This window comes from Vicia villosa, linkage group LG6 (assembly GCF_029867415.1).
Source record: "Vicia villosa cultivar HV-30 ecotype Madison, WI linkage group LG6, Vvil1.0, whole genome shotgun sequence".
Classification (NCBI taxonomy): domain Eukaryota; kingdom Viridiplantae; phylum Streptophyta; class Magnoliopsida; order Fabales; family Fabaceae; genus Vicia; species Vicia villosa.
This window is the reverse complement of record NC_081185.1, coordinates 157,628,192-157,655,470: the sequence shown is the minus strand read 5'-3', so window position 1 is coordinate 157,655,470 and position 27,279 is coordinate 157,628,192. Positions and strand designations below refer to the sequence as shown.

General features: G+C 33.1%; 3 protein-coding genes across 3 annotated transcripts; all 3 read right to left on the bottom strand.

The window, feature by feature from the left end:
* Positions 1–131: 131 nt before the first annotated feature.
* Positions 132–1,197, bottom strand: LOC131612937 (uncharacterized). Its single transcript, XM_058884678.1, has 2 exons — positions 509–1,197; positions 132–415 (listed from the first exon to the last, which is right to left on the bottom strand). Exons 1-2 carry the CDS (start codon positions 911–913, stop codon positions 323–325), a joined length of 498 nt encoding a protein of 165 aa, XP_058740661.1. The 5' UTR covers positions 914–1,197; the 3' UTR covers positions 132–322.
* Positions 1,198–14,001: 12,804 nt separating this feature from the next.
* Positions 14,002–14,676, bottom strand: LOC131612936 (ethylene-responsive transcription factor ERF023-like). The gene has a single exon (XM_058884677.1). It carries the CDS (start codon positions 14,636–14,638, stop codon positions 14,081–14,083), a length of 558 nt encoding a protein of 185 aa, XP_058740660.1. The 5' UTR covers positions 14,639–14,676; the 3' UTR covers positions 14,002–14,080.
* An 8,057-nt stretch (positions 14,677–22,733) lies between these two features.
* On the bottom strand, positions 22,734–26,632 carry LOC131610755 (pre-mRNA-splicing factor SLU7-like). The gene is made up of 8 exons (XM_058882793.1): positions 26,428–26,632; positions 25,452–25,615; positions 25,089–25,201; positions 24,209–24,616; positions 23,953–24,088; positions 23,557–23,856; positions 23,211–23,427; positions 22,734–23,129 (listed from the first exon to the last, which is right to left on the bottom strand). The coding sequence occupies exons 1-8, from the start codon at positions 26,441–26,443 to the stop codon at positions 22,879–22,881; spliced, it is 1,605 nt and encodes a 534-aa protein (XP_058738776.1). The 5' UTR covers positions 26,444–26,632; the 3' UTR covers positions 22,734–22,878.
* Between the last annotated feature and the right edge of the window lie 647 nt (positions 26,633–27,279).

Here is a 27,279-nt window from a genome sequence, read left to right as displayed (position 1 = left end):
TTCAATTCAATGGTGTATTACAACTTGGAAATCAATAGATTGGTTAAAATTTTACTTGTTATTTTGCTCTATTATTTTGCTCTAATAAAGACAGGCACTAAAAGCAAAAAGAATGGAAGAGGAGAAGAAAATGAGAAAAGAGACATGATTATAATTTTAAAAATCTTGTACAACTTATCACGATCCCACTAAAAAACAATATGAGCTAACCCCACACACTTTTTTTTACAGTAGTGATGCAACAGAATAAGCTGGTTGTGCTGTGTCTTCTACTGTAATATAGCACTGATGATGTAGTTGATTTTAACCAACCAACAAAATCTCAATGCTTATGGCTACTTCCATAATTCTTCTTCAGCTTTTTGTTCCTCCATTGAAGTGTAACCACCTGCTTCATCCCCTCACGAACGGTTCTCTGCAAATGCATTGTAATGACAATAATATAACAATTACATACACAATTCCATGAAAGTTGAAACATTGAACAAAGAAAGAGTTGAAGCTTTACCCAGACACGAGACTTGTCTTGATGAGAGTGGCTGGAAGAGCTCCCAGAACGTATCATCTTGTTATTGTTGTGAGTGACAGGAGTCTCTGCAATGCCAGCAGAAGACGGAAAAACATGACTACCCCCAGAATCTCTTTTGACATTTTTTCTCCATGAACCAAACCAACTACTCTCTCCTTTGAGAAGAATATTCTTAGCACCAGAAGAGCCATAGCATTTGGTGTTGTCTTCTATTCTAAAAGACGGTGACCGGAACCTGTTGCTGGTTACACAAGGACCCTGCTGCAATAGGTTCGGTGAAGGAACTACTAACAACCTTGGAGGAAGCTCCAAACTCTTGTCAGTTGGATTAATATAGGCGACAAGTGCATTGCTTAGCTTTGGTTTTCCAGGTTCTTGCTCCATCGAAACGGTACTGAACCCGAGGTTTGCAGCGGTGGAGTCACCGTCCCCGATCTCTCCGGAGACGACGACTTCATCTGCTTTGCTGGTGGAGCCGAGAACAAAGGGAGCCTTGGTATGCTGCTGCTCTGTTGATTTCCCTCAGAACCCATCACACACACAATACACACTCAAAGAAACAAAGAGTATGATTGATATAACTGAAATGGATTTGCAAAAGAGGAAAGTGTGAATATATGATTAGGTGAAAATACAAAATACGTATGGTATGTTATATTCTGTTTTGTTTTATAGTAAGGTGCAATATGACACTTACCTGTTCCATTATTTGCATCATGACACCCTTCTTTTATAATAATAATAACTACAAAAGCTAGCATATTTGCCTCGTGCCATAACTTTAGGGACTGATAAAAATTTTCATGATTACAAAAGTAACAAAAAGAAGCCACTCAATTAGACCACTCTCTAGTAGTCCATTTTACAAAAGGACAAAAATTCTGCACTATTTTGTCGGCATACATGGTATTTAATATCAAATATGATTTCAAAGTACCATTTCTCTTTTGCTGCCATTATAGACTTTGCTCTGAGCAAGCTTCAGTGTTTTCCATATCAAAATTTGGCATCCAAAGCTTATGACATGAACTACAATTGCTATGGCCTACTATGATGAGATCATTGAGATGTCAACAAATATTGCAAATCAGCTTTCATCTAATTTACTAAAACTATTCATCACTTGAGAGCTAACACATAATTAACGTTGAATCTATGCTGAGAATATCCTTGTCAATCATTAAAGTTTCTTTTTTCTTTTGCTGGTTAGAAGTTTTCAACACAAGTTATAAATTAAGATAAGCTGAATCGAAGATATCTAAAGTCATTTAGTCACTTAGGCTTCAATAGACACTTCTTTTATTTGAATTAACTTTGTTTGCGAGAGATTACCTACATCTAACTCTGTTTTAGACTTTATATATAATATACCTTAAGAGTGTGTTTGGATGGAGCATTTTAATGAGGGAAAGTAATGTTTTGAGGGAATTTAAAATGATTTGACCAAAATCCATTGTTTGGATACAAAAATGAAGAATTGTTAAAATGATGGAAATTTATGGAGTATTTCATCTAAGTTAAATTTAATCATTTTGAAATGACACCAAAAACCAAAGAATTTGAAATTCCTCTCATGTTCCATAAAATATATTTGTTATTATTATTTCTTCAAATTTTACAAATTGGTCCTCATATTTTCCAAAATTATAAAATTGACCCCAAAATTTTTTTAAAAATTGCAAATTGGTCCTTAATAATTTTTAAAATTTACAATTTGGTCCTTCAAATTTTTAAAAATTGCAATTTGGTCCCTACTTTTCAATTTTTTAATTTGGTCCAAAAAATTTATATTTTATAAAAAATGACCCAAAAAATCTAACAATGAATTACCTTAATACTTCATCCAAACAAAATAATTTAAAATGAATGGATTTCAATTGAATCATTTGAATTGCTTTGAATTTTAAATTCCCTTAAAATGAATGTGATGTACAATGCAAAGTGGAGGGTGTATTTTCAGAGAATGAGTGGAATCAGGTGGATATTTTATGTGAGTTGAAACATCTCATGCCATGTGATTTTGAAGGGGTGATGGCCTATCGGGATTGGACAGCTAAGAGGATTCTGAAGTGGTCTGTTTTGTCTGTCGTGTTAGAAAACAAAGAGGATGATTTGAGTTTAATTGACAATCCTAATTCTCCAATGTCAGCTGAAGAGAAATTAGGAGAGATAAAAGAAATAAAAGAAATAAACAAAACACTTATGAACGAATCACGGCGCAACATATGTAAAAAATGCAAAAAACCAAGGAAATCTTAAACGAATAAGAGAAATATATTTATTTCGTGATTGTAAAAATTAGAAGAAAAAAAAGAGTCAAGAAGTTGATAGAGACAGTGGCACGTAGCGGATATGGTCGTCTGCAGGTGATGATGGTTAATGGGTCGGCAGCAGCGGTTAGGTTGGTTACGGCGGCGATTCAGTTTTGTCGGGTATCAAATTTGATCATGGAGTTTTTGTGTATTAGGATTTATTATTTTGGTTTGTGGATCCGCTCGTTAATGAGTTATGTTTTGGATTTGTTATGCATCAATTAGATTTTTAGCAGTTATAAATATATATCTCTACCATTCTTTTCTTCCTTTTCTTCTCAACCTTCATAACTTAAGAGATAAAGACATAAAAATGAATTTGAAAATCCTAGTGATAATCTTAAAGAGACCAAGGTAAAATTTTAAAAGTATGTTCATGAAATTTTGGAAACCTTCAGAGATATCTATGAGAGATTGAGAAACACTTCTACTCTTTTTGATCTTATTACCCATATCTTTTGAGCACTTTAAGTGTGTCTTTTATATCGTAAGAAATGTTCAAATACTTTTGATGAAGTCCAAACGTCTCTGAGATCAAAAAAAAAAATTCAAAGATGAAATATTGAAGATAGTGGTGAATGCTTAAATGTCTTAAGATGGGAAAGTGAGTGTAGAGAGATGTCTAAATCAAAGAGGTTTGCCTCAGATGAGGATCTTTATAAGAGTGTTGATGCATTAGTGGTGTTGAGTTTGGAGGCTGAAGAGGGTTAGATCATGGACCCATGTTGCTCTTATCACCCGTGTCCAAGAAAAGAATACTTTGAGACATTGAATTTAGAGAAAGGTGGGGCAGTTCACCTTGGTGACAATACAGTTTGTAAGATTCAAGGTATTGGTACGGTAAGACTTAAAATCTTCGATGATCATGAGTTTCTTCTTCACATCGTGATGTATATTTTAAAGCTCAAGCAACATTTGTTATCCATAAGCATGATTGGTGATCTAGGATATTGAACTAGAATTGAACATCGGGTGTTAAACATTTCACATGGTGAAGCGATCATAGTTCAAGGGTCTAAAAGTTGTGGCTTATATATTTTAGAAGGTTCTAATATTGTTGTTCATTCATCATCAACTACAGAAATTAGGTGATCATACCATCTCAAAGGGAAGATTATGCAAAAATTAGGTGTTATGCTTGGCATGTGGCAAAAGGGTTGCAAAAATTATAAACATGCATTCCTACAAAAATCGCTTCTAACGTCGGACGTGAAATGCATTTTACCTCGACAAAAGAATCGAGGTAACGAAGGGCGTCATGGAAAGTAATGACTTATCACCTTGATTTTTAAAACATTGAGGTAAAGGTTTATTATGACATGGGTTCAAAACTCAGTTTTTGCAGTTTTATTATTTACAAAAACTAGCGCATTTCTTATCTCGATTTATCATAAAAACCGAGGGGCATTAGTTTTTTTAATAAATCTCGTTATAGTGTTTACCATAATATTACATTTTTTAAATAAAACTCGTTACAATGTTTACAAAGAATATTACATTAATTGTCCATGTAAATCATATGTTGGATCTTCCATTCCTTGATATTATAGGAAACTCTTTCATGTACGAATTTTGCATGTATTTTTTTCTGGTGAAAAATAAGGGTAAGATAATTAAAACCTATAATAAAAAATATTTTCGTTATAAATAAAAATTTAATAGAACAAACCTTGAACACAAATGATTTTCTACTCTTGCAATCCATCGTAGAGAACTTTTCCAAGTTTTATATGTTTCATTTAGATTTCCAATATTGTAAGAGAACTTATATAATGAACGTCCCTTAGGTTTCATGCGGATCACTAATGGTGGATTCTTGAGCGTTGATAACCTTTAAATGGACGATAAAGATTTGTTTAAGGCCGTTGATTAAATATAGTGAGAAAAAAAACACTTAACTATCATCTTGGTTTTTAAAACAACCAAGAGGCTAGAGTAAAATAGTTTTTTTTTTTACAAAAATGATTACAGTATTTACCCAGAATATTAAAAATACACTGTATGAAACAAATCTTCACAAAATATTAGATTGTTTATCCAAAATATTAAAATTACAGCATGAGCAGGTCCCATACAATATTTATTGCATACAATATTTTTTTAATATTTCGGGTAAACAATGCAACTATTTTTGTAAAAAAAAATATTATTTCTCTCTAACCCCTCAGTTTTAAAACAAAACCGAGGGGTTAAAGTATTTTTTTTTAATGATTACAATGTTTACATAGAATATCAAAAAATATTGTACGCAATAAATCTTCGCAGAATATCAAGATTGTTTATCCAAAATATAAAAAATATAGCATGCCCCTGTCTCATACAAGATGCTAAAGATTTGCACTTGAATGTCAGGCATGCATTCACCAATATTGATTGTTGATGCTATCATTATCACTGCATGCTTTGAATGCATTCAACTTCTAATAAGGTGTTTGTTCAAAAAATGGGAAAAATATTTTTCAGCACTTGCAATCCATCAGTAAAGACTTTTAGGAATAAATTATAGTTATTCAAAATCTTCAACAACAACAACAAAAACACCAACACCATTATTTGAGATGGATTGCAATATCAGAAGAAAAAAAAATTGTTCAAGGTAGAAGAATATTTTTTTCAGTTTTGCGATTCATCCTAAAAAAACGTTGCAATCGACGGTGGGGCGACTACAAATAAGATAACCGTATGGTAAAATATGTTCAACGAGTGTTTTATAGTAAAATCTGATTATTTTATCCCTCGGGTTACCAAAAGAACCGAAGGGTTAAATCATTTATTTTAGAGTTGTTAAATAATAAAAACATGAAGTGCATTAGGTGAGATTCGAAGCATGTCCTGAATGGTATATCACCTAAGTTTTTATAAAACTTCAATTTTTTTCTGGATGACGTGAAAGCTTTGTCATGAAAAGCGTTATTTGTTATAGTGATAGACCTTTAGGGAGGCATTTGACAACAAGTAGAATCATAGATGTTGAATTTGTTGTCAAACTTAAAAGTTAGATCTTGATAAAAATGATTCAATAGATGTTGAATTGGCATAGAGCAACAATATGGTTGATGCATGAGTTTGCATCACCAAGATTTCAATTCAAGGTAGAGATTGTTGAAATATGCCTTAAAATTTTAAGTGATAAAGAGAAAAAAATTATTTCAAGATTGCATAAATAAAAAAGATGAAGAGAAGCAGCTTGGAAGTCTATAGAAAAGAAGGAAAGCGAAAGGTTGGCGACAGAGCTGGTGCGAGGGGTTTTGTTCACTGCTAGCGATGGTGGCCGACGGGTAGGCAGCGAGAACAGTAGGTTCTATTCAGGTGGGCGATTTGGTCCTGTCGGGTATCAGATTCAGTCCATGGATTTTTTGATTATCAGACTTAGTTATTTTGGTTTATGGATCTATTTGTTAATGAGTTATGCTTCGGGGTTATTATGAATCCGTTGGTATATATATCATTCTCGTATTCACAATCTTTAGAACTTTAGAATTAAAGACAGAGAGAAGAGTTTGAGAATCCTAATGGTAATCTTAGAGAGACAAGGGTAAATTTCTAAAAGCGTGTTCTTGGAATTTTGAAAGCACTTGGAGATATCTAAGGGAGATTGAGAAACACTTCTAAACCTTGGACTCGTGTAACTCATATATAGAGAGTTGGTGAGATTGAGAAATACTTGAGTAGAAAATATGGTCTGTTCTTGAGAGCTTAGATGACTATTTTTTTGGAAGTCGTTTGTAATATTTTATAAAAAAAAATTGGGAGTATAATGAATCTAAGATCTATCATCTCTTCTAGAGTAGATCATTTGATCGAACTGGATATATTAGTTATTGCGTTTCTTGTCTTTTATCTTTTTTTTCCAGATTAAATTGTTGTTTTATTACACTTTTTTTTGTTGGTAAGTCCCATTTATTTTTGTTGTTATTGTTGTTTGTCCCCAAGAAAATTTCTACTCTCTCCTATTTATGTTTTGAAGAATCACAAGAATTATATTGATAATAAAGCATTCAAAGTTACAACATTGAATATGGTGCATGCGACTTTCAAATCCAAATCTAATTGGAAGTCTGAAGAGCATATTGAGCCAAGCCATGATTGATCATGTTCAAAGCCCGACCCAGTTGCCTAAAAGTTATGGTCTTAAACCAATACCTATAACTTATAATGTATCATAGAAGACTATCATCGACACAACCAGAAGTTCTTCTCCCTTTGACCATATCATTGAGAATCATACAATCTCTTTCCACTTCAATTGCATACATCATGGATTTTTCCTCAATTTCCAAGGGATCTAGAATCCCAACCTATTTCTAAGTCCATGCTACTAATACCTGATATTCATTTTGAATAAATACGTTAAGACCCCACTAGTCCTCTGTCGATAAATTCACATCACACTTCACTTTAACCATGCATCTACCAAGTTTAATCTATCTATTATTGGTTTAATGCATGTTCTCTTATGGGGGGTTGATTATCAACAAAGTCTTTGAAACTTCCAGATGGTTGGTTCAAGTTTTCAAACTCTGAAAAAAGTTATTAGCTAACTTATTAGATCACAAGAAAGTATGACTTTTTCTTCAAAAACATTCACATTCCTGTTTTACCAAATGAAGTAGATAAGAGAAGCCATATGAACCATTGTTTTAGGATTATTATTTATGTCACATAAACAATCCAATCAAGTATAGAGAGACTTAGATTGTCCTTAAAGTTGATTCATAGATTGGAATAAAACCACACTTCTAATTTGGCTTTGTGAAAATTTTATAAAAGGTGATCAATAGTCCCACTAGTGGAAAAGTAAATAGGGTAAAAGATAGATAGCTTGACATTTCCTTTGTTAAGAAATTCTCTAATACTTATGACTTTATTGATAAATCTCCAAACTTTGCGTCTTGGAGGAATATTAAGCCTTTATAATTTTTTCTACGTAATCTCCGAGTTATTGTTGTTATATTTGTTAAGTTCTTGTATTATTACTTCGACGCTATCGATAAATTTGTCGAGAGGCCATCAATAAATCTCCAAAAGTGAACTTTTTGTCTAGGAGGAATATTAAGCCTCCATAAAATTTTCCATGTAATCTCCATGCGATTGTTTTTATATTTGTTAGGTTCTTTTATTGGTTCTTGTTATGGCATTTCATATGTCACACGAGGAAAGATCCAGAGGCAAAACAAAGGAAGTGAATGCAAGGAACAATTGTTCCCCATTCTTACCCAAAGCAGGAAACACCGCTACCTGGAACATTATCCACTGTCGAGATTAATTAGACGATTGTCTGCGTTGCACGCCACACTCCTTACAATTGGTTCTAACCACTCCCATGATATAAGAGGGAAAAGTGTGCCACTATATATGTTTTGAATCATCATAAGATTATATTGATAATAAAGCATTCAAAGTTTTTGAATCATCATAAGATTATATTGATAATAAAGCATTCAAAGTTACAAGATTTAATATGGGGGCAAGAGTCTCTCTAATCCAAATCTAATTGGAAGTTTAAAGAGCATATTGAGCCAAGCCATGATTGGTCCCGTTCCAAACCCGACCCGCATGCCTAAAAGTTTATGGTCTCAAACCAATACCTATAACTTTTTATGCACTGTAATAGGAAATGGTTTTTCCCAAAGTAATATTCAATGTAATAATGTCCTTTGGTTTGAGGAAATGGAATATTTTTACTAGAGTAAGCTAAGGAATTAATTTCTCTTCGTGATTATCTTGGTTCTAACACAAGTCTAATTTTATTCACTATTCCGCAAAGTCTGAATAAGACTAACATCACTCTCATTCCGAAAGGAGATACCCAAACCACTATGAAGGATTGGCGCCCGATTGCTTTATGCAATGTTCTTTATAAAGTTATAGCGAAAGTTCTTGCTAATCGACTCAAGAAGATCTTAGGGAAATGCATCTCAGATAATCAGTCTGCTTTTGTACCCGAAAGATCTATACTGGATAATGTTATGGCTGCTATTGAAGTGATTCATCATATGAAGACCAAAACTAGAGGCAGAGTTGGAGAGATAGCTCTTAAGCTTGATATCAGTAAAGCCTACGATAGAATCGACTGGGATTATTTAAAAGATATCCTAATCACTATGGGTTTTTGTCAAAAATGGGTTGGGTGGATCATGCTTTGCGTCAGTACGGTGGAATATTCAGTGAATGTGAATGGCAACATGATCGGCCCGATAGTCCCTGGGCGTGGATTGAGGCAAGGAGATCCGTTATCTCCGTATTTATTTATTCTTTGTGCGGAAGGCCTTACCGCTCTTATCAGGAAAGCAGAAAATAGAGGTGATATACATGGTGTTAAAATTTGCAGAAATGCCCCAATTATTTCTCATCTTCTATTCGCCGATGATTGTTTCCTCTTCTTCAGAGCTAATATTGCAGAAACTAATGTCATGAAGGATATTCTTGCTACTTATGAGGAAGCATCAGGTCAAGCTATTAACTTCCAAAAATCTGAATTTTACTGTAGTAGGAATGTAAACTCTGATACTCGGCAAGAGTTGGCTTCGTGTTTAGGGGTTCAACAGGTTCTGGGTACCGGTAATTATCTTGGTATTCCTTCCATGATTGGTAGAAGTAGGAAATCAGCTCTCAGATTCATCAAAGACAGAATTTGGAGGAAAATTAATTCTTGGAGTAGTAGAAGTTTGTCTCAAGCAGGTAGAGAAACCATGATCAAATCGGTTCTTCAATCTATTCCGACTTATATTATGAGCTTGTTCCTTATTCCCTCCTCCTTAATTGATGAGATCGAGAAGATGATGAACTCCTTCTGGTGGGGTCATAAAAGAGATAGAGCCAAAGGAATTCATTGGCTTTCCTGGGACCGATTATCTATGCCAAAAGTTGATGGGGGTATGGGTTTCAAGAATTTGAATGCTTTTAATCTCGCTATGCTAAGTAAGCAAGCTTGGAGACTTACGACCAATACAGATTCTCCGGTTTCCCGTCTCTACAAAGCCAGGTACTTTCCGAATAGTGACTATCTAAGTTCTAACATTGGTCATAATCCAAGTTATGTGTGGCGTAGCATCTGGAGTTCCAAGTTTGTGATTAAAGGAGGTTTAAAATGGAGTATAGGGTCAGGAGAGAATATTTTGGTTTGGGATCATTATTGGTTGGCTGATGGGTCTTCTTTAAGTAATCCTTGGCCGAACAACATGGTGGTAGATAATCTTAAAGTCTCGGATTTGATGACTCACAATGGTAAAGATTGGAACCATGGTTTGATTAATGCGCTTGTTGGAGAAGAGTCAGCTCAAAAGATACAAAACACTCCTCTCTTTACGGCGGTTCACATAGATAAATTGTTTTGGAAGCATGAGTCCAATGGTAAGTTCTCCGTTCGTAGTGCTTATAGGTATTGTATCAATGATGCTATTGATACCTCTCACCTAAGAATTAAGGAGAGTTGGAATTTGTTATGGAACATCAAGGCCCCACCCAGAGTTAAGAATTTCCTGTGGCGTCTGTGTAGAGACTGTGTGCCTACTCGAAGGAGATTGTTGGATAAAGGTGTTAATTGTCCATCAAATTGTGTTGCATGTAGGGATGGCGAAGAGAATAGTTATCACCTATTCATCCAGTGTTCTAAAAGTATAGAGTGTTGGATAAGAGTGGGTTTGTGGCCTTTGTTGCAGCGGATTAGTAGTAACGGAGAGTTATTTGCGTCTGTGATTTTCTCCTTTTTGCAGGTTTCCAATCAAGACCAAAGAGCGATTTTCTCAGTTACCTTATGGAGTGTCTGGAAAGGGAGAAATAATCAGGTTTGGAATCAGGTGGAAGACTCTCCGACGGTCATCTGTCAGCGGGCAGATCAGGTGTTGACAGATTGGAAAGAAGCTCAAAAATATCGACTCAACAATGAGATTATTAATTCACCGCCAGCTATTATCAGATGGGAAAAACCGCAGAGGGGCAGGTTTAAGTGCAATATTGACGCCGCTTTTTCTCATAATAAGGTTGGTTTTGGTGCCTGTATTAGAGATGAATTGGGTAATTTCATTGTAGCTCGGACTGAATGGTTCTCTCCTTGCACCGATGTTGTTACGGGAGAATGTAACCGGTTGATGGCACTCTTCTTTAGGAACTCTCATGTTAAGTTCGTTAGAAGACAAGCTAATGAAGTTGCTCACGCTCTTGCACGGGTGGCTCCATTTATGGCTAGTTTTCATAATTTCTATGATATTCCAACATGTATTCAGAATATTATTATTAATGAAATGAGTTAAATTTCCCCGTCAAAAAAAAAAATATCTTTTGTCATTAAAAAACAAAATTGTTCTTTTATATACTTATCATCAAAATTGAAATTAAATATTATTGTTTTTTAAACTAACTTACTATAACACAAGCGAATTGAATTTTTCAACGATATTAGTCATAGATCTCAACAGTTGTGCTTCAAACTATTACACCAATGAAAAACTTTGTCCATCGACTATGAGTTTTTTAATTCCTACAAAGATGAATTTTTGTGAGCTAATGAACTAAAAACGAAAAAGTAAAAGATAAATAGAAATACAAAGAATAAAAATTGTGAAAATTGACTTGTTTCATTGATTGTATATTTTTGAATATATAGTGAAATACGGTGTTTGTCGACACGTCTATACCTATTGTTCAAAATGTTGTGATTGTGTTTTTACATTTCTTAATTTCTTAATAAACGTGATTTTGTTTTTTTTTCTTGGGACGGAGGGAGTATTCAACAATAAATAATTTAATTAATTGATTTTTATTCGATTCTTTGTTGTTATGAAATAACAACTTAAAATATCTTTACAATACGGTAGTCGGGATCACAAATATTTTTACTATACTTTCTTTCTGTTTTAAAATAATCGTCGTTTTAGTCAATAATTTTTTTTAGATAGAATTAGCCAATAAAATTTATTTAATATGAATGTTGTTCTCACCTTTCAATATAAAATTAATTATAATTTTTTTAATTATATACTTTAATTATTATTCTATACACTATTTTTAACACGTTAATAAAATTAATTTAATAAAAATATAATCTTTTATAATAACATGCCTTCCTTAATTTATATGTCACTCAATATTAATCCAAGGGAACTATCCTTCACAATTCACATCATTGGTTTTTATAGGGCAATTTTTTAATCTTTTGCCAATTACAATGCACTTCCCTAGACACAAACAAGAGTCCCTTTCATTCCCCATTAATCTTATTACCTGAGACATTGAGGAAAATCCCACTCATACACGAATACCTTGTTCTAGATGTTGATTGAATTCAATGTAAAAAAAAATTACTCACCCTAGCTGTCTGTTAATCTCATTTTCTCACACTCTAAAAGGTCCTAACTAATTATTAGACGTATATATCAACCACCTCTCTATTGAGTTAAAAACAAATAAACATTAAAAATTGCAAGTAAAAGGTCAATTTCTTGTCACTTTTTCGTATAAAAAAAGTACAAAGCAAAACATTATCAGATCCCTCTGTAGGTGTTGTTGACATGATTTTCTCTCAAAATGTTTGGTTTTCCCACGTTGTTATGTTTATATGAGATTCATACAAAACAGAAACATAAACAGCCCTGAGGCACATGATATTATTCTAGAATATAGGTTTGGCTTGAATAGTTATTATTTCAATCAAATCAAGAATTTATGAAATTTTTTTTTTTTTGTTACAAAGAGGGCCAGAGGCCCGAAAACGACTAAGCAGAAACACACCTAGAGAATGAAACTCTATGAGAGTCCTCGTCTAACAAACTAATAAGACAATCTGGAGCTGACCTGTAGATTATATGAGTGTGCTATTGTACTTTTTTTAAGGTTTCAAGTTCATAAATGCAAACAATTTCTGCATTGGATCAAATCTATATATAGATTTGTTCTCTCTTTAAATAGCCCCGGCTAGCGGAGTATCATTGGTCCTTTGAATTAATCAATCTCAATGTTGAATGTCAAAATTTTAAATAAATAATTAAATTATTATTTCAAGTTATCAAAAGTAAAATTGATCATCTGTCTCTATCATTTTAATTAGAAGTCTAAAATTCAAACTCAATTTTGTACATGTGCAATATTAATTTCTCTTGAGAGAGAATTTTACCGCTCTTTATAAACATTTCCAACTCAAAGAATTAGTGTTTATATTTTGCACAGAGCTACTCAGATTTCTAAGAAAAACTAAATATTATAACAATAAATCAGATCATATTTAAATTTTAACATATTAAAAATACTCAAAACATTTAGCATAAGATGGAAATATATATAATACTTCTTCTGTCCGAAAATAAATATCATACTTGTAAAAATTATTTGTCCCAAAATAAGAGTTGGGATCCTCTCCATTTCTCAAAAGAAATGGAGAGTTCCATTACCAAATATTGGTGTATAATATATATTAATATTTGAAAAGTGTGACATATATTTTTGTAATTTGATTTTTATACAATGAAAACATTAATAATGGAACTCTCCATTTCTTTTGAGAAATGGAGAGGATCCCAACTCCCAAAATAAGTGTCACTTTTAGTTGAGTAAGGATCCACTCTATTTCTTACACTCCATTTCTTTTTCATTACCATAGTTTTTTGTGTATATTACACGTATTTCTAAGACATGTGACACATATTTATTATTTATTTAACTTTATGCACATAAAACTATAGTAATGAAAAAGAAATGGAGGGTAAGAAATGGAGTGGATCCTTACTCCTTTTAGTTTCCAATATAATTTTATTTTTTATCTTCCAATTGTATCATCTAATTAATACTCTTCATTTACTATTTCTCTCACATTACATTAATGATGGTAAGAATACACCAATAACAAATAAGGATAATTTGGTAAAATTGTCATTCTCTTTCATTTATTATATTTTCTTAATCTGTGTGAAAGTGTCACCTATGACACTTATTTTGAAATGGAGGAAGCAATAAATTAGATCATACTCAAAACTTAACCTATTAAAAATACTAAAAAAACACTTTGCATAAGATGGGAAGATAAGAAAATGATTTTTTTAAAATAGTGTAAATAAATATTCAAAACTCATTCATACAATCCTTCAAATTTAAATTCACATGAAATATTTTTTTTAAGTAATATATATTTATAAAAATATAAGTACTAATGATGATATAAATCCTTCATAACAAGAAATTATTACTTAGTATAGAAAACATACAATGACATGCAAGAGACATACCAACCACACCATACTAAGCAGCATTAGTTATTAAAAGAACACGACATCAACGGTTGCTGCGCCAAAACCTCAACCTCCGGCCACCCTGTCAGGTCACCGGAGCAATTCCACGACGATCCACTCGGAGAATTCCAGCTACACTCACTTTCCATCAGCTCCGGCAACTCAATCTCACCCCAAAAATCATCACCACCGCTATCTCCATCAGACACAATGCAACCCTTCTCATCAACTGAAGATTTCATCATACTCGCCGCCTTGGCCGCCGCAGCTTGAATGTCTCTGGCCGTAGGTGTGGCCGGAAGTGGTAGATTTTCCACCTCGTTGGGAAAATTGAGTTGCGCTTTTCGGCCTTTGAGGCAATATACTGCGACGTCGTACGCTTTTGCGGCCATCTCCGGCACCGGGAATGAGCCTAGCCATATACGAGATTTCTTCTTCGGTTCTCGAATTTCTGATACCCATTTTCCCCATCGCCGTTTCCGGACGCCACGGTAGATTGGGTGGCGCGTACCAACTCTCCGGCTGTCTGCGGTGGTTGCGTCGTCTTCGATGGACGGTGTTGGTTTATTTTCGTCCATTCTCAGTTTCTACACTTGAAGCCGTTTTTGACTCTATCTCAGTGTGTCGCAACATTTATTTATAACAATAATTAAGTTTTTTTTCATAAGACGTTAAATGAACGGCAATATGTTATTACGTAAATGCCCTCCTTATATTTTTAACAAGTCTTTTTGGTGTGGATGATATTCATGAACTTTTTTTTTTATAAATATTATTGATATTAATGTATTTTTTTATTTAACAAACTATTAATTTTGTATTTTTTTTAAAGGTTAGTTTTTCCTTGTCCTTAACTTTTTTTAAATCTTTTTTATCTTCATCCTATTTTAGAATAAGTTTTGTTATGTAACATTTATTAATATTATCATAATGTTCATACATCTATATTTCATTAATATTTTTTTTATTTTAATATGGACCAAGTCTCAACTTCTAAGGATTAAGGTCATTCACGTCCTAGTACATTTACATTAAGTTATTTAAAGATAGGTGTCTAAGAGATAGGCACATTTAGACGAAGTTCAATATGTCAAAATCGGAGTCACTTAAGTTCTAGTATGTTGAGCAGTCCATGATATAAACATATTTTAGAGACACACTGAATCAAGGCTAATCAAGATTTATGTATATCGTCTGATAAAAAGATCTAGTAGATCCTCTAACGCATGTCCTCCGAGATATTGCAAGAAAAATAAAAGGCTTCAGGTCTTTGAAAACCCTAGAACCTCACTATAAAATCCTAATGAAGACCTCAAATAGATGTACAAAATATTATAACTTTAAAACCTCACACTTGCATCTATCATTTATTTAGGCATCAATGTGTTTGCATGTCCCCCTTCGACTTCCTCATATGACGCGAACTGGACCCATATGTGTTTGCATGTCTCCCTTCGACCTCCCTTTAGGTCTACTGTCATAATTGCAAACCAAATTATAATATCACAATATTTGTGCCTTTTTGTTGAAACAACTAATCGTTTTTGTCTTTTGTTCACAATCATAGTAGGTTAAAAAGGCCATGCAAGCACTATAACCCATTCAAGTCAACCTCTAATGAAGAAACATTGTAATCATCCCCTAGAAATTGGACCCATAGTGTCAACAAGGCCATCCAAGAGCAAGGTCTTAGGCCAAAGTTGATGTTAGCTTCAACAAGTTCAATAAATGCTTCGCTCAAAAGTTGAAATCTCATGGAAAATAGAAATTCTAATGTGTGGTATGTTCTACCAAAAAAGTAATTAATAGTTTTGTAAAATTTATTCAAAGTGCATCTAAGAAAGTATCAACCAAGAGGCAGCGACAGCTGAAAACATGTACTACGACCCTGAGTGATCAAAGGTCATGTAAGAAGAGTTTGAAGCCAAGGTCAGATATTGTGTAAAAAGAGTTTGAAGCCAATGTGAATTTAAAAGGAAATTTGATAAGGCTATGTGAAGTCATTAAGAAATATTTAAAAGCACCCTATAGAATCAATCAAACCCCTCATGTATTATCTATTGTGAACCTTTTTGCGTCACAAGCCAAGGTCGGGCGGAATGTCATATGCCTTAAAGATAAGTACAAATTTTCTTTTTTAATTTAATCAACTCAAATTTATAGCAATAGTTTACCATGACTAATATTAATTATTGTTTAAAACTAAATTTCTTCACAAAGTCAATTAGTGACGAAAAAACATTGAACATTCAACCTAATAAAATGCTTCCATTTTTTTTTGTAAATGATTTAGAGAATAAGGTGAATCTTAACAGTGACTAAGTGTATACATCTAAAAGAAAAAGTTTTTGAATCCTTATAAATTTGGATATTATTCCATCAATGGCGTTAGGCCTCACCTGGCCCTTCAATTACTATGATAGGATCACAAACTTTTTGAAGGTGACATTCCCCTTCAACAATGTTAGGCCCCACCTAGTCCTTCAATCAACATGATAGGATTTCCATCCTTTGAAGATGATATTGGATCATCAATGTTGTAAGGATTCATTTGTCCCTTCAATAATGTACAAACTATTGAGAATAAAGTGAGTTGTATGGAGAAACAAGTGTGAGTTCTAAGTTCCACATTGCTTTGAAAAGTGGAGGTTGAACACTTTATAAATGAGATGACTCATACACCTATCACTTTAAGATTTTGGATGATTATGTAGTGTCTCTCTAATTTGTTTGGGTGAGTCTTTGATCTTTAGGTGGGTGTTTGACCCGATGTGAATGCTTCCCCATCAATGATGACCCAATAGTGGTATCCGAGTCTGGTTCGAAAAAGGGACCGACTCCTTGTATCAAAAGTTCTCTGACATGGTGGTCAGTCGGCGTGTCCCGTAGAAGTGCTCATGACGAGATAAGAGTGTCTCTCAACGGCGGTACAAGCATATGGATGAAAGAGCTTCCGCTTGAGGGGGAGTATAGTGGATGAACTCACACTTGAGGGGGGGATTGTTGAGAATAAAGTGAGTTGTGTGGAGAAACGAGTGTGATTTCTAAGTCCCACATTGTTTAGAAAAGTGGAGGTTGAGAACTCTATAAATGAGAGGACCCATAAACCTATCACCTTAAGGTTTTGGGTGATTATGTGGTGTCTCTCTCATTTATTTGGGTGAGTCTTTGATCTTTAGGTGAGTGTTTGACCCGATGTGAATGCTTCCCCCTCAATAATGACCCAACATAAACACATATCGTCCTTCATTTCCGCAAGGTCATGCCTCGTGCGTCAATAGTGTATTGAATTTGTTCCTTAGGGGATAAATGTTGGACCATATGTTTGGGACAACTTGTCTAACTCATATATGATAGTTTATCTTATACTAGATGATGAAGCAAAAAAACAATAAAGAACACAAGAAATTGGTAACCTATTTCGGTGAAACCACACCTACATCTGGGGGCAATCTACCCAAGAAAGGAAATTTACTCTTCTATAGAATTAGTACAGAGTGTCTTAGATGAACTAGCTAATTGTTCAATGTCCCTCTTTTTAATCTACCCTAGTGTATTTCTATTTAAGACTCCCCCTAAATATGAGAAGCCCATTCTCACTTTCTCTCAATCCCTAATTCCAAGTGATCAACATTAATAAACACAATGATGAATGTTAAATTACAACTCTACTAAACAAACTAACTACTATGCCTTAAGAATGAAGCAATAACGTGGTGTACAATTAACCCAAACAAAAACCCAGCCTAAAACTCAAATAAACATCAAAGCTCGTGTTTTTTGATGATATTCATATCATCAATCCAAACATTTAAAATCATTTGAAGTGGTCATATATTCATTGTAAATTGTAATGGTCTTCTTCATTTTATAAGAATATTACGATCAATATTCTCCTTCTTTTTGGTTTAATGTTGTGCTCTATCATACTACTTTAAATATAAACTCTTACCCTATAATTATGATTTGAACACTTTATAACTAGCAGCTTGCAAGCTGCATTGACAATGAAATATAAAATGGAAATTAAGGTTGTGAAACGTACAACATGAACAGGAGCGTATTATGCGCTTGTGTTGTAACATACACACGTTGATGTTGGGACTGGATGGACCAATAAGTGTCTTTCCCTTGCATGGGATCAATGTGACTGTTTCACCTTTTTGAGCTCCAGACCTTTTTGGTTGGTGGGAGATAGAAATATGGGTTTAATTCATAATGATATCAACAATTCAATAGGACCATGTGTCACTGTTCTTGACAAATGTCATCTAATTGTCCAATTAGCGTTTGAAAATGACTACTACATCCATTGAACATCTATCGTCCTATCACTTTTTAATTTACTCTTTCATTAATTTCATTCACCTGTGTGATTTTGAAACTCATAAGTATTCAATCCACAATATAGTTTGATTTGGAAAATCATAAGTATTCAATCCATAACATAGTTTGCAGCAAATAGCGTTACATCTTTTTTAGAATGAGTACTTTTTATTAATGATGTTGATAAGACCTACTGGTATTGACTAGGGTTGAAACTGATCAGCATTATTCACCAGAAATAGATCATATTCATGAAAGAAAAAAAAACTCAAATAATTTTGCAATTAGTGAAATATATGGTATGGATGTTAATTTTAATAGTGTTGGTTGGTTTCGTGATTTTAGATTTTGACTTTAGTAGTTTTTTTTTTCTTTTTGATTCAGACTTTAGTAGTTTTACTAGAAAGGATATTGTCCTATAATATGTTTTGGTGAGGATCATTTTTAGTAAAATTATTCAGAACATGAGTGTAAAGTTTGATATGGCTGCAAAAATAGCTTTTTGTTGTTTACAATTCTCGCATGCTTGAGATTTTTTTCTTGCTATTTCTAGTTTAGGCCAACATATGTCTCCGATAGAATATCGTACCATCCTTAAATACCGGCTTGTGATTCCTTTATTTCATGTTGATGAGATTTTCCCTGTTTGCCACAAGACGTGCTTGGATATATTTAAGAAGCAGACTATTCATTGCAATGAGCTTCCAGGATTCAAATACCAACATGACTTTGTTAGAAATATCTTATTTGCATGATATATTTAGGCGCGCACGAGTATCTGTGAAGAAGGAGGCGCCCGATAAATTCTTGATTGATTCACAGGAGGGAAGATCGACTCTAATTAGGTCAGCAGATGTTCTGATGTATGGGTGGATGGAAAGCATGCATGTGTAGACTTGACTAGGATTTTTCCACCAGTGGCACTAAGGACTGAAGGTTTTATTGTGGAACAAGAAACTCTCAAAGTCGCTTCAAACAAAGTGGTCAAGTATGATAAAACGTATTTCAAAAAATAAATATACTTTCATACCGTTTGCGTTTAACACTTTTAATTTTTTAACACCAAATGTATGTAATTTTTAAAATGATTGATTTTGTCATCCAAAAAAGAACAGTGACACATATTGTTGTCTGTTTGCCTGCAATATCGATATGATTTTGCTTAAATTTAAAAAGAAAAAGAATAAAAATTACAATAGAAAAAAAAAATTAAGGTTTCACTTTATTCTCTCATTTATAAACATTACCTTTTAATTTAAAAAAAAAAGTTATATTTTTCAATTTTTGTCATTTCTATTAATTTTTAACTTTGAATATATTAAATTAAATGAGATAATATTGGTTAGTGTTTATCATATATTTTATTAGTTTTTTCAATAGTAATCATTATATAATTTTAAAAAAATTCACAGATCTTGATGATATATTGATAATATTATTTTCACTTTACTTTTGGAATACTACACTTTACTTTCAATATTAATCATTTTATATATCTTTATTTTCTCCCCCTTCTTCTAGATCATCTTCATCACAGTTTTCATTCATCTTCAGCAAAATTTTAAAAAATTTCCAACAAAATAAAAAAATTATTTTTCAATTATTTAACTTCCATTCTTCTTTTAATTTTAGTTTAATTTTAAGTGCATTTTTACACTATTTTGTGGCTGAAAATTATTCCACACATTATTGTATGTTTCTAGTAAATGTAAGAAGCCACCAAAAATTATGCATAGCGAAAAGAAATGAAGAATGTTTGAAAGTAAAGTGTAGTATTCCAAAAGTAAAAAATTTGGTGAAATTGAAAATTGTTAGCACAATAATCGAAAGGATGAGCATTCTTATTTGTGAGATTTTTTTTTAAGTAATTCACCTTTGTGGGGAGACACACTACTTGTCCATATAAAATTTTAAAGTGATATATGAGTGACTTCTCTCACTTATAAATATTCAAGTCACCAAATTCCTATTAAATGTGAGACTATTTCCTCCCACACTACTCACACTTGCTATATTATAGATTATTTATTTTTAAAAAATCACGTTACAAGAGTATGCTATCAACTAACAATACCTTTTACAGGAGAGAGCTTCAATACTCATTTTAGATAAAAATATGCTAACAATATCACAATTACTTTATATAAAAATATTCTAACAATATCACAAGATAATAATCAATTTCTTTTATATCACATACTCGTATTTTTAAATAGTTTATCTCAAAATTCATCTCTACTTCTCTCAAGATTTAGATACTCATGGTTCTTTTTTGAAGGGGTATGAGTTCGAACCATGACCATGGTGAAAATATATTTATTTAAAAATTATTTTCTATATCACTATTTATTTATTATGCAATGATTTTTTAATTATAAAAATGACATAAAACAAATTTCAATATGTGTGTTCAATATATAGTGTCTCTAAAATACACTTTTTAAGTTGACCAGCTTTACTTATATTTTAGGAAATAGTAAGCTTTAAACAAGAAGACAGTAGAGTAAAAGATCATAGATGACCGATTAAGTTGCTATGAATCACATTACAAGAGCAATTAGTATGCTATCAACTATCAGTACTGAATACAGTTTGATCCAAAAAAGGGACAACATAACAGAAACACCAGCAAAACACCGATTAACCCACCAAAACACAACCCTGACAGCATAAACATGCTACTATACAACCAAGCAGAGCACCAGCAAATACCGCCAAAGAGGTTTTCGATAAAAGATGTCAAAGAGGAATAATACAGACCTTGAATATGATTCTGGATTTAATACAAAAGACTAAGCACTAAGCCAGGACAGAGTACAAGTTACAACTTACTTAATGTTACAATTCAAAATTAAAGGACATACTTCCTACTGACAAAAATTCCACAACTCAGCATACAAATGAGCACAACAGGTTCAAAATCAATAAAATTGATAAATCACTTGGTGCTAGATGCATGTGTGGAGTCAAGTGCTACAACTTTGCTGTTTAAAGTTTTGTTCATTACAAACTCTCACTCTTATCATTTACACTCAAGGTCTCACCCCACAAGCCTCACTAGGATCCACTTCCGCTCACCACCAAATCAACCAGTCTTTGATACCACTTGTTGGGAAAGTCCGGTGAGCGAGATCTCAAAGTGTGAATGAGCCAAACGTTCACTCTTATCATTTGGCTTTGGACCTAGTCAATGTGACACTAACACTTTTACACATGAAACCCAACAAGTTGTTGCATTTTTCGGCTCCCTGAAACGTGAGGAAACTTGTTCAATTCTCCTCAAACTTATAATCCTATGTGAGTGAGTCTACAATGCAAGTCTGCCTGAGTTTATACATTATTTTGAACACCGACACCGCAGCACATATGATAGTATTTGACTAAGTTATGGAAGATTGGAAAAATTGTTGAGTGTGGCAGAGTGTTCACATAAGAAAGGTCCCAATCAAAAGGTTTCCAGTACACTGACCGCATGACTGCACCATTTCCTGACCAAGAGAATCCAACTCCTTTATACTATAACACACTTTTCATTTTATCACCTTTACTTTATGAATTAAGCTTTTAAACAACGAGAGATTATAATATAAGATCACGAAAATCTATCTTTTCAGTGCAAGACAATAGAGGAAAAAAAATCTTCATTTACACCATACTCATGTTGTGAAGTATATGGATCACATTACAAGAGCAATTAGTATGCTATCATTATTCATTACAGTTTGATACAAAAAGAGCAACATTACAGTATTCAATACATTTTGATCAACAATAAGGCAAACTTGAAAGCATAAACCAAGTAGAGCACCAACAAACACTTGAGATGGGGTGTGACTAACAAACAAGTTCCTTTAGCTTCCTTGAAACATGTCAGCCACAATCCTATTAAGCACCTGTGTCCAGCCATTCACACAATTTTCTTGTCAAAAAAATTTCTTCATAAACATAAGGTAAACATAGTTAGTGTTAGAAATCTTAGCAATAAAAAACACAGGAATCTTTGATGTATTTCGCAAACCTTGGCAAGAGATGCTTACAACTCTAAAGATTCCACTAAACATATACATGCTTGATATAATTTCTGGTTCTTTCTAATTGTTAATCTTGTTTTTTTTGGGTTAAATTTATTAATAATTAATAAATTTAAGTGATGATTAGAAATTTAGAATAAAAGTTTAACTTTTAAGGACTAGAATAATTTATTTATCAATACTTTTTAATTTTTAAATTAATTAAGTCTTTTAATTAATGATGATTGGGATTTAATATTTATTAATTAATAATTTAAAAAAAAAATGAATTAATACAAGTCTACAAGTAGACACTAGTTATAGTTTGAATAAGATATATGCTGTAGGGAAGTTTATAACCAATGATTCTTATGCAACACATGTTTACTTTTTACCATTCAGTGTCATATGTCATCCAAAGTTTAAATTCCTAATCATCACAATCCTTATGGCAGTGAGAATTCTACACAAACAATTGTTACTTAGTTCATGAATTTATTCATTGGATCATCATCATGTACTTTCTTCATCCTGTATGCCTCTATGTCCTCTTGAGTAACCTCATCATTCCATTTTACATTATATTTACGCTTCCTCTCATCTTTCTCTTCTCTCTTTCTTTGATCCTCCTTTTTCAGTGCATCAGCAAGCAATTTTTCATCCAGAACTACGTCCTCTGGGACATCACTTCCCCATGTAGCAGGCCTTTTCTCTTCTGCTGGTGTAGCATCCTCTGTAAGGAATTTATGAATATAGTTAATAACAACTAGAAGAGAAGAAGAAGATAGAGGCAATATGGTGTCAGTATAAAAACCTGCTGCAGCTTCTTTACGAGCAATATTGGCTCTCATAAGGTCATTTGCAGCTTCAGCAGCCTCAATACCAGCAGTGCCAGTACAATAACTGTTACGTATTGTCTGCTTGCAGCACTTAAAACCCCAATGGTGATCCTTCCACCATGAACCCCAAACAGTTGTGTGGTTGTTAATGTAAACATCTTCTTCATACTTGCTTCTGGGGATTGCAACTTCCTATTAGAAGCAACAGATAAATAACAGTTATTATCATCCTAACGAACGACTAACATAAAGGCAAAGAAACACTCTATGTAAGATTGATATGTAACTTAAAATTAGAAGAGAATAAAGATCATGTCTTACCTGTCCCTTAATAATTCTACCAGCACGATCATATTCAACTTGCCTCTCACTCTGACCAAGCAGAAGTTCTCTTGGAAGCTTGTCCTCGTCAGCTGCATTGCCATACTTCTCAATAATAGTTTCCTTTGTTTGAGATTCCAATTTCTCCTTCATGACCTTGAAATTCTTATAGAGTAATTCGGCTTGGGAAGGAGCTGCTTGCATGTGAACATCTTGTCCCTTGTCAAATGCTTCCCAAGCATGGATGTTTAACTCTCTGAATTCCAAAGCTTGACCACTATTTCTATTTTGGTTATCACCCTACAGAACATAAACAAATTTTAACCTAGAAAAGCAATAAAAAATGAAATCAAAACATCAAGTTTCCTGAAAAAATTAATCTTCGAGACAAATTACCAGGTAAAACTTTTCATTTGGATCTGCCTCAGGAAGAGGATCTTCACGCATGGACCTGGTCTTGGGATCATAATGAGCCGAAGTTACATCAAGATTGAGAAGATATTTTGCTGTATCCTCGCGAATTCGTAGATTCCTGAAGGTTAAGAAATTTTAGTTACAATCCATGTAAGAAAATAATAAAAGTGTTAATTGTAAACATGGGAACAATCAACTTGGCCTTGCAATTTTAGAATGATGGCAACATAACAGTTACCTTACAGTTCCTGTACTCCCGCCGCCTGTTGTTCGCACACGTTTCTCAACCTTTGCAAAGTCCATTTGTTTGCTTTCGTCAACCTTTGCCTCATCTACCTTCAAATCATCTTCGTCTTCAGCCTCATCAATAGCAGCACCATCATCATTTTGGTCGCCCTTCTCCAATTTCTTCAGCTGTTGTTCCTTCAAGTACTTCTTTCGAGCATCATCTCTAGCTTCATATCTCTCAATTACTCGGGCGTATGTTGACGCATCATACCCATTCCATCTATCTCGTTTGCCATCATAGTCAAGCTCAAAAGTTTCTACCTTTTCATCAGCAGCAATGTGCTTGTTTGTATGTTTAGCTCCTACTTTTCGTGGTCTTTCCATGCATGCCTTGGAATCATGTGTCATAGCTCCACAACTATAAAAAAAAGATGAATATTAAAGTAATAACATAAACTTGTTAGAGGAAGGAAATCTAAATATATGCGTAGACAAACAGGGCTATCAAATTTTAAAATAAAACCTAATATGCAGTGCAAAGTGGATGCAGTTAACCTCAAAGATCTAACAAAATCAGCCAAAAGGTGATTTTGACAAAGCTCATGTATTAATCCAAGCTTGTAAAGAAACAAGAAAGTTTTAGTTAAAAGATTTTGTGTGTGTTAATTTGTATTAGTAGTGTTAACAAACAAGGTAACACACTTTTCATACTTATGTCAGAAGTACTTGAAGGCACAAATGCAGTCCAAGATAATGTGGCCAAATAGCAAATCTTATTATCTTATTATTATTATTATGTTTATAGACAACATCTCAATAAGCATCCATCACATCACATTAGAAGCACAACACAACATACAAGCCTGTTGAAATTGTGAAAGATCACTTACTTCTCACAAGCACCTTTCCTATACTTGCTGGCCTGAAAAATTTTAGCACCTCTATCGTACCAAGATTTGGTGTAATTGGGATCAGATTTCCATTTCCTTTGATGTTTCAAACTCTACATGCGAAGAAAAAACAAAACAAAAGAATATGTCAATTTTTAAATGTGAAATACTAGTTTGGAGAAAAAAAAGGCTATTGCTCAGCAACTACCAATTCAATTTCATACTCAGACTTGCATTATCCCTATATGATTAATTGAAAGATACAAAAGACATGCACTTCACTGAGATTTATACCAATTTCTAAGTAATTAATTTGGAATTTGTTGCTGTTACATATAAATAAAAAATAAGATAAAAACTTACAGGTCTCTCAGGATTAAGATACCAAGGTGCGGATGACACATACTGAGGAATATGGGGATTGATTGTCTTCCCATCTTCATCAGTCTCAGCAGGTGCAAGCCCGGCTTTACGGGCTTCCTCAAGCTCAATATTTTTTCTATGTTCTTCCCTTGACTTGAATGGCACTGCAATCCATCCCATACAAAATTTAATAAACATGTGAACCATCTAACTAAGGCACATATGCAAATTACAAAGTACATGAACAGGTTAAAATTAAAATCTATGAAAGACAGACTCCGGCATAGACACCGCGACACAACACGGACACTTCGGCACGGCACAAATAATATTAAAAACATAGGATACTGACACTGTTACATATACGATGGTATTTAATCTTCATTTATCTATCCATTAATAGAGTTAAAAAATATTCTAATGAAAATTGATGTCTCTAATTTTTCATTAACAATATTGTTTCAATATATGTCCAAATGATGCGTGAGATAGTTTGAAAACCTTTTTTTTTTTGGGAAAATTTGTCTGGATTGTGTCACATGAGTGTCATGTCATACGAGTGTCCGAAACCGATTTAAAGAGTGTTGAAACAATGAAAAAATTTATTCTTTCGGGAGACACTTCTTTGACTTTTCTAACACTAGTTTGACTTTCTTTTCCAACATGTGTCATATGGATGTCGGACATCGACCTGCATCACGCACCACGACACACATACTCTTAAAGGTTTTTTAAATCAACAAACCCTAACCTAATTTGTACAAAAAAAATCATCACGAAATTACCATGTTTGTATCATTACATTAGTAATGCTAGAGTAATAATTTTTAAAACTTTATCTGGATATATAATTAACTAAAATAATAGAAACTTATTAAGGCGGAAAGGCTCAATCGATATAATAGAAACTTTACGTTGAGCATGATCATAAAGCGAAGTTGATAGAGAGTTTAAGGAAGAAGATGATATGATTTACCTGAAGCTGTTGCCATGATGTGAATAAACGAAGAACAAAGGGATTGATAGAGAGTTTAAGGAAGAAGATGAACGAGAATGAAATAGATTCACTGGGTATAAATTGTAATGGGCTTTTTCATGAGGTTATATAAATTAGATTGAAATTTTCTTCATAATTTTAAAATCTCAACTGTTTTGATCGGTCTAGATTGTGCTATTAGATCGGTTATATAATTAAATGGGTGTCTTTGTTTGAGAGAACAGAATAAGAAAGTAAAATATTACAATGTTTGTTTGATAAGTAGAAATAAAAGTAATATATTTAGAATAAATAATGGGAAAAAAATATAGTCAATCAATGTGTGTTTGATAAGTGGAAATAAAAATAATATTTAGGAATAAATAGTGGAAACAAAAGATATATTTAGAAATATGGTCCAATGTTTGTTTGATAATGATTTAAAAACCGAATTGAAGAATAAATTGATAATATATGCGCTTAAGGTTTAATCGATTAAACTATAATTGAATCATATATTTATATTTATATTTAAAAATTAAATAAAATATTATTAATTAGGGGTAAAATGGGTCGTGGTCCGCTAGATTGACCGGTGCATCCCAAAAAATTGGCGAGTCGTGGTCCGCCTCCCACCAAAACTCGCCCCACCAAAGCCAGATATCCGTCAAAACCGCCTCGCCTATTCATTCAGCTTGTCTCGCCTTAACTCCACCATTTTTAATTAATTTTAGTAATTTCAATTTTGATGGTTTTAATTCATACATTTATTTGTAAATATTTATATTATTTTTAATTAAAATTTGTTAAAAAATGCCTTTATAAAAAAAACTTTTAAAAAAATAAGTGCAA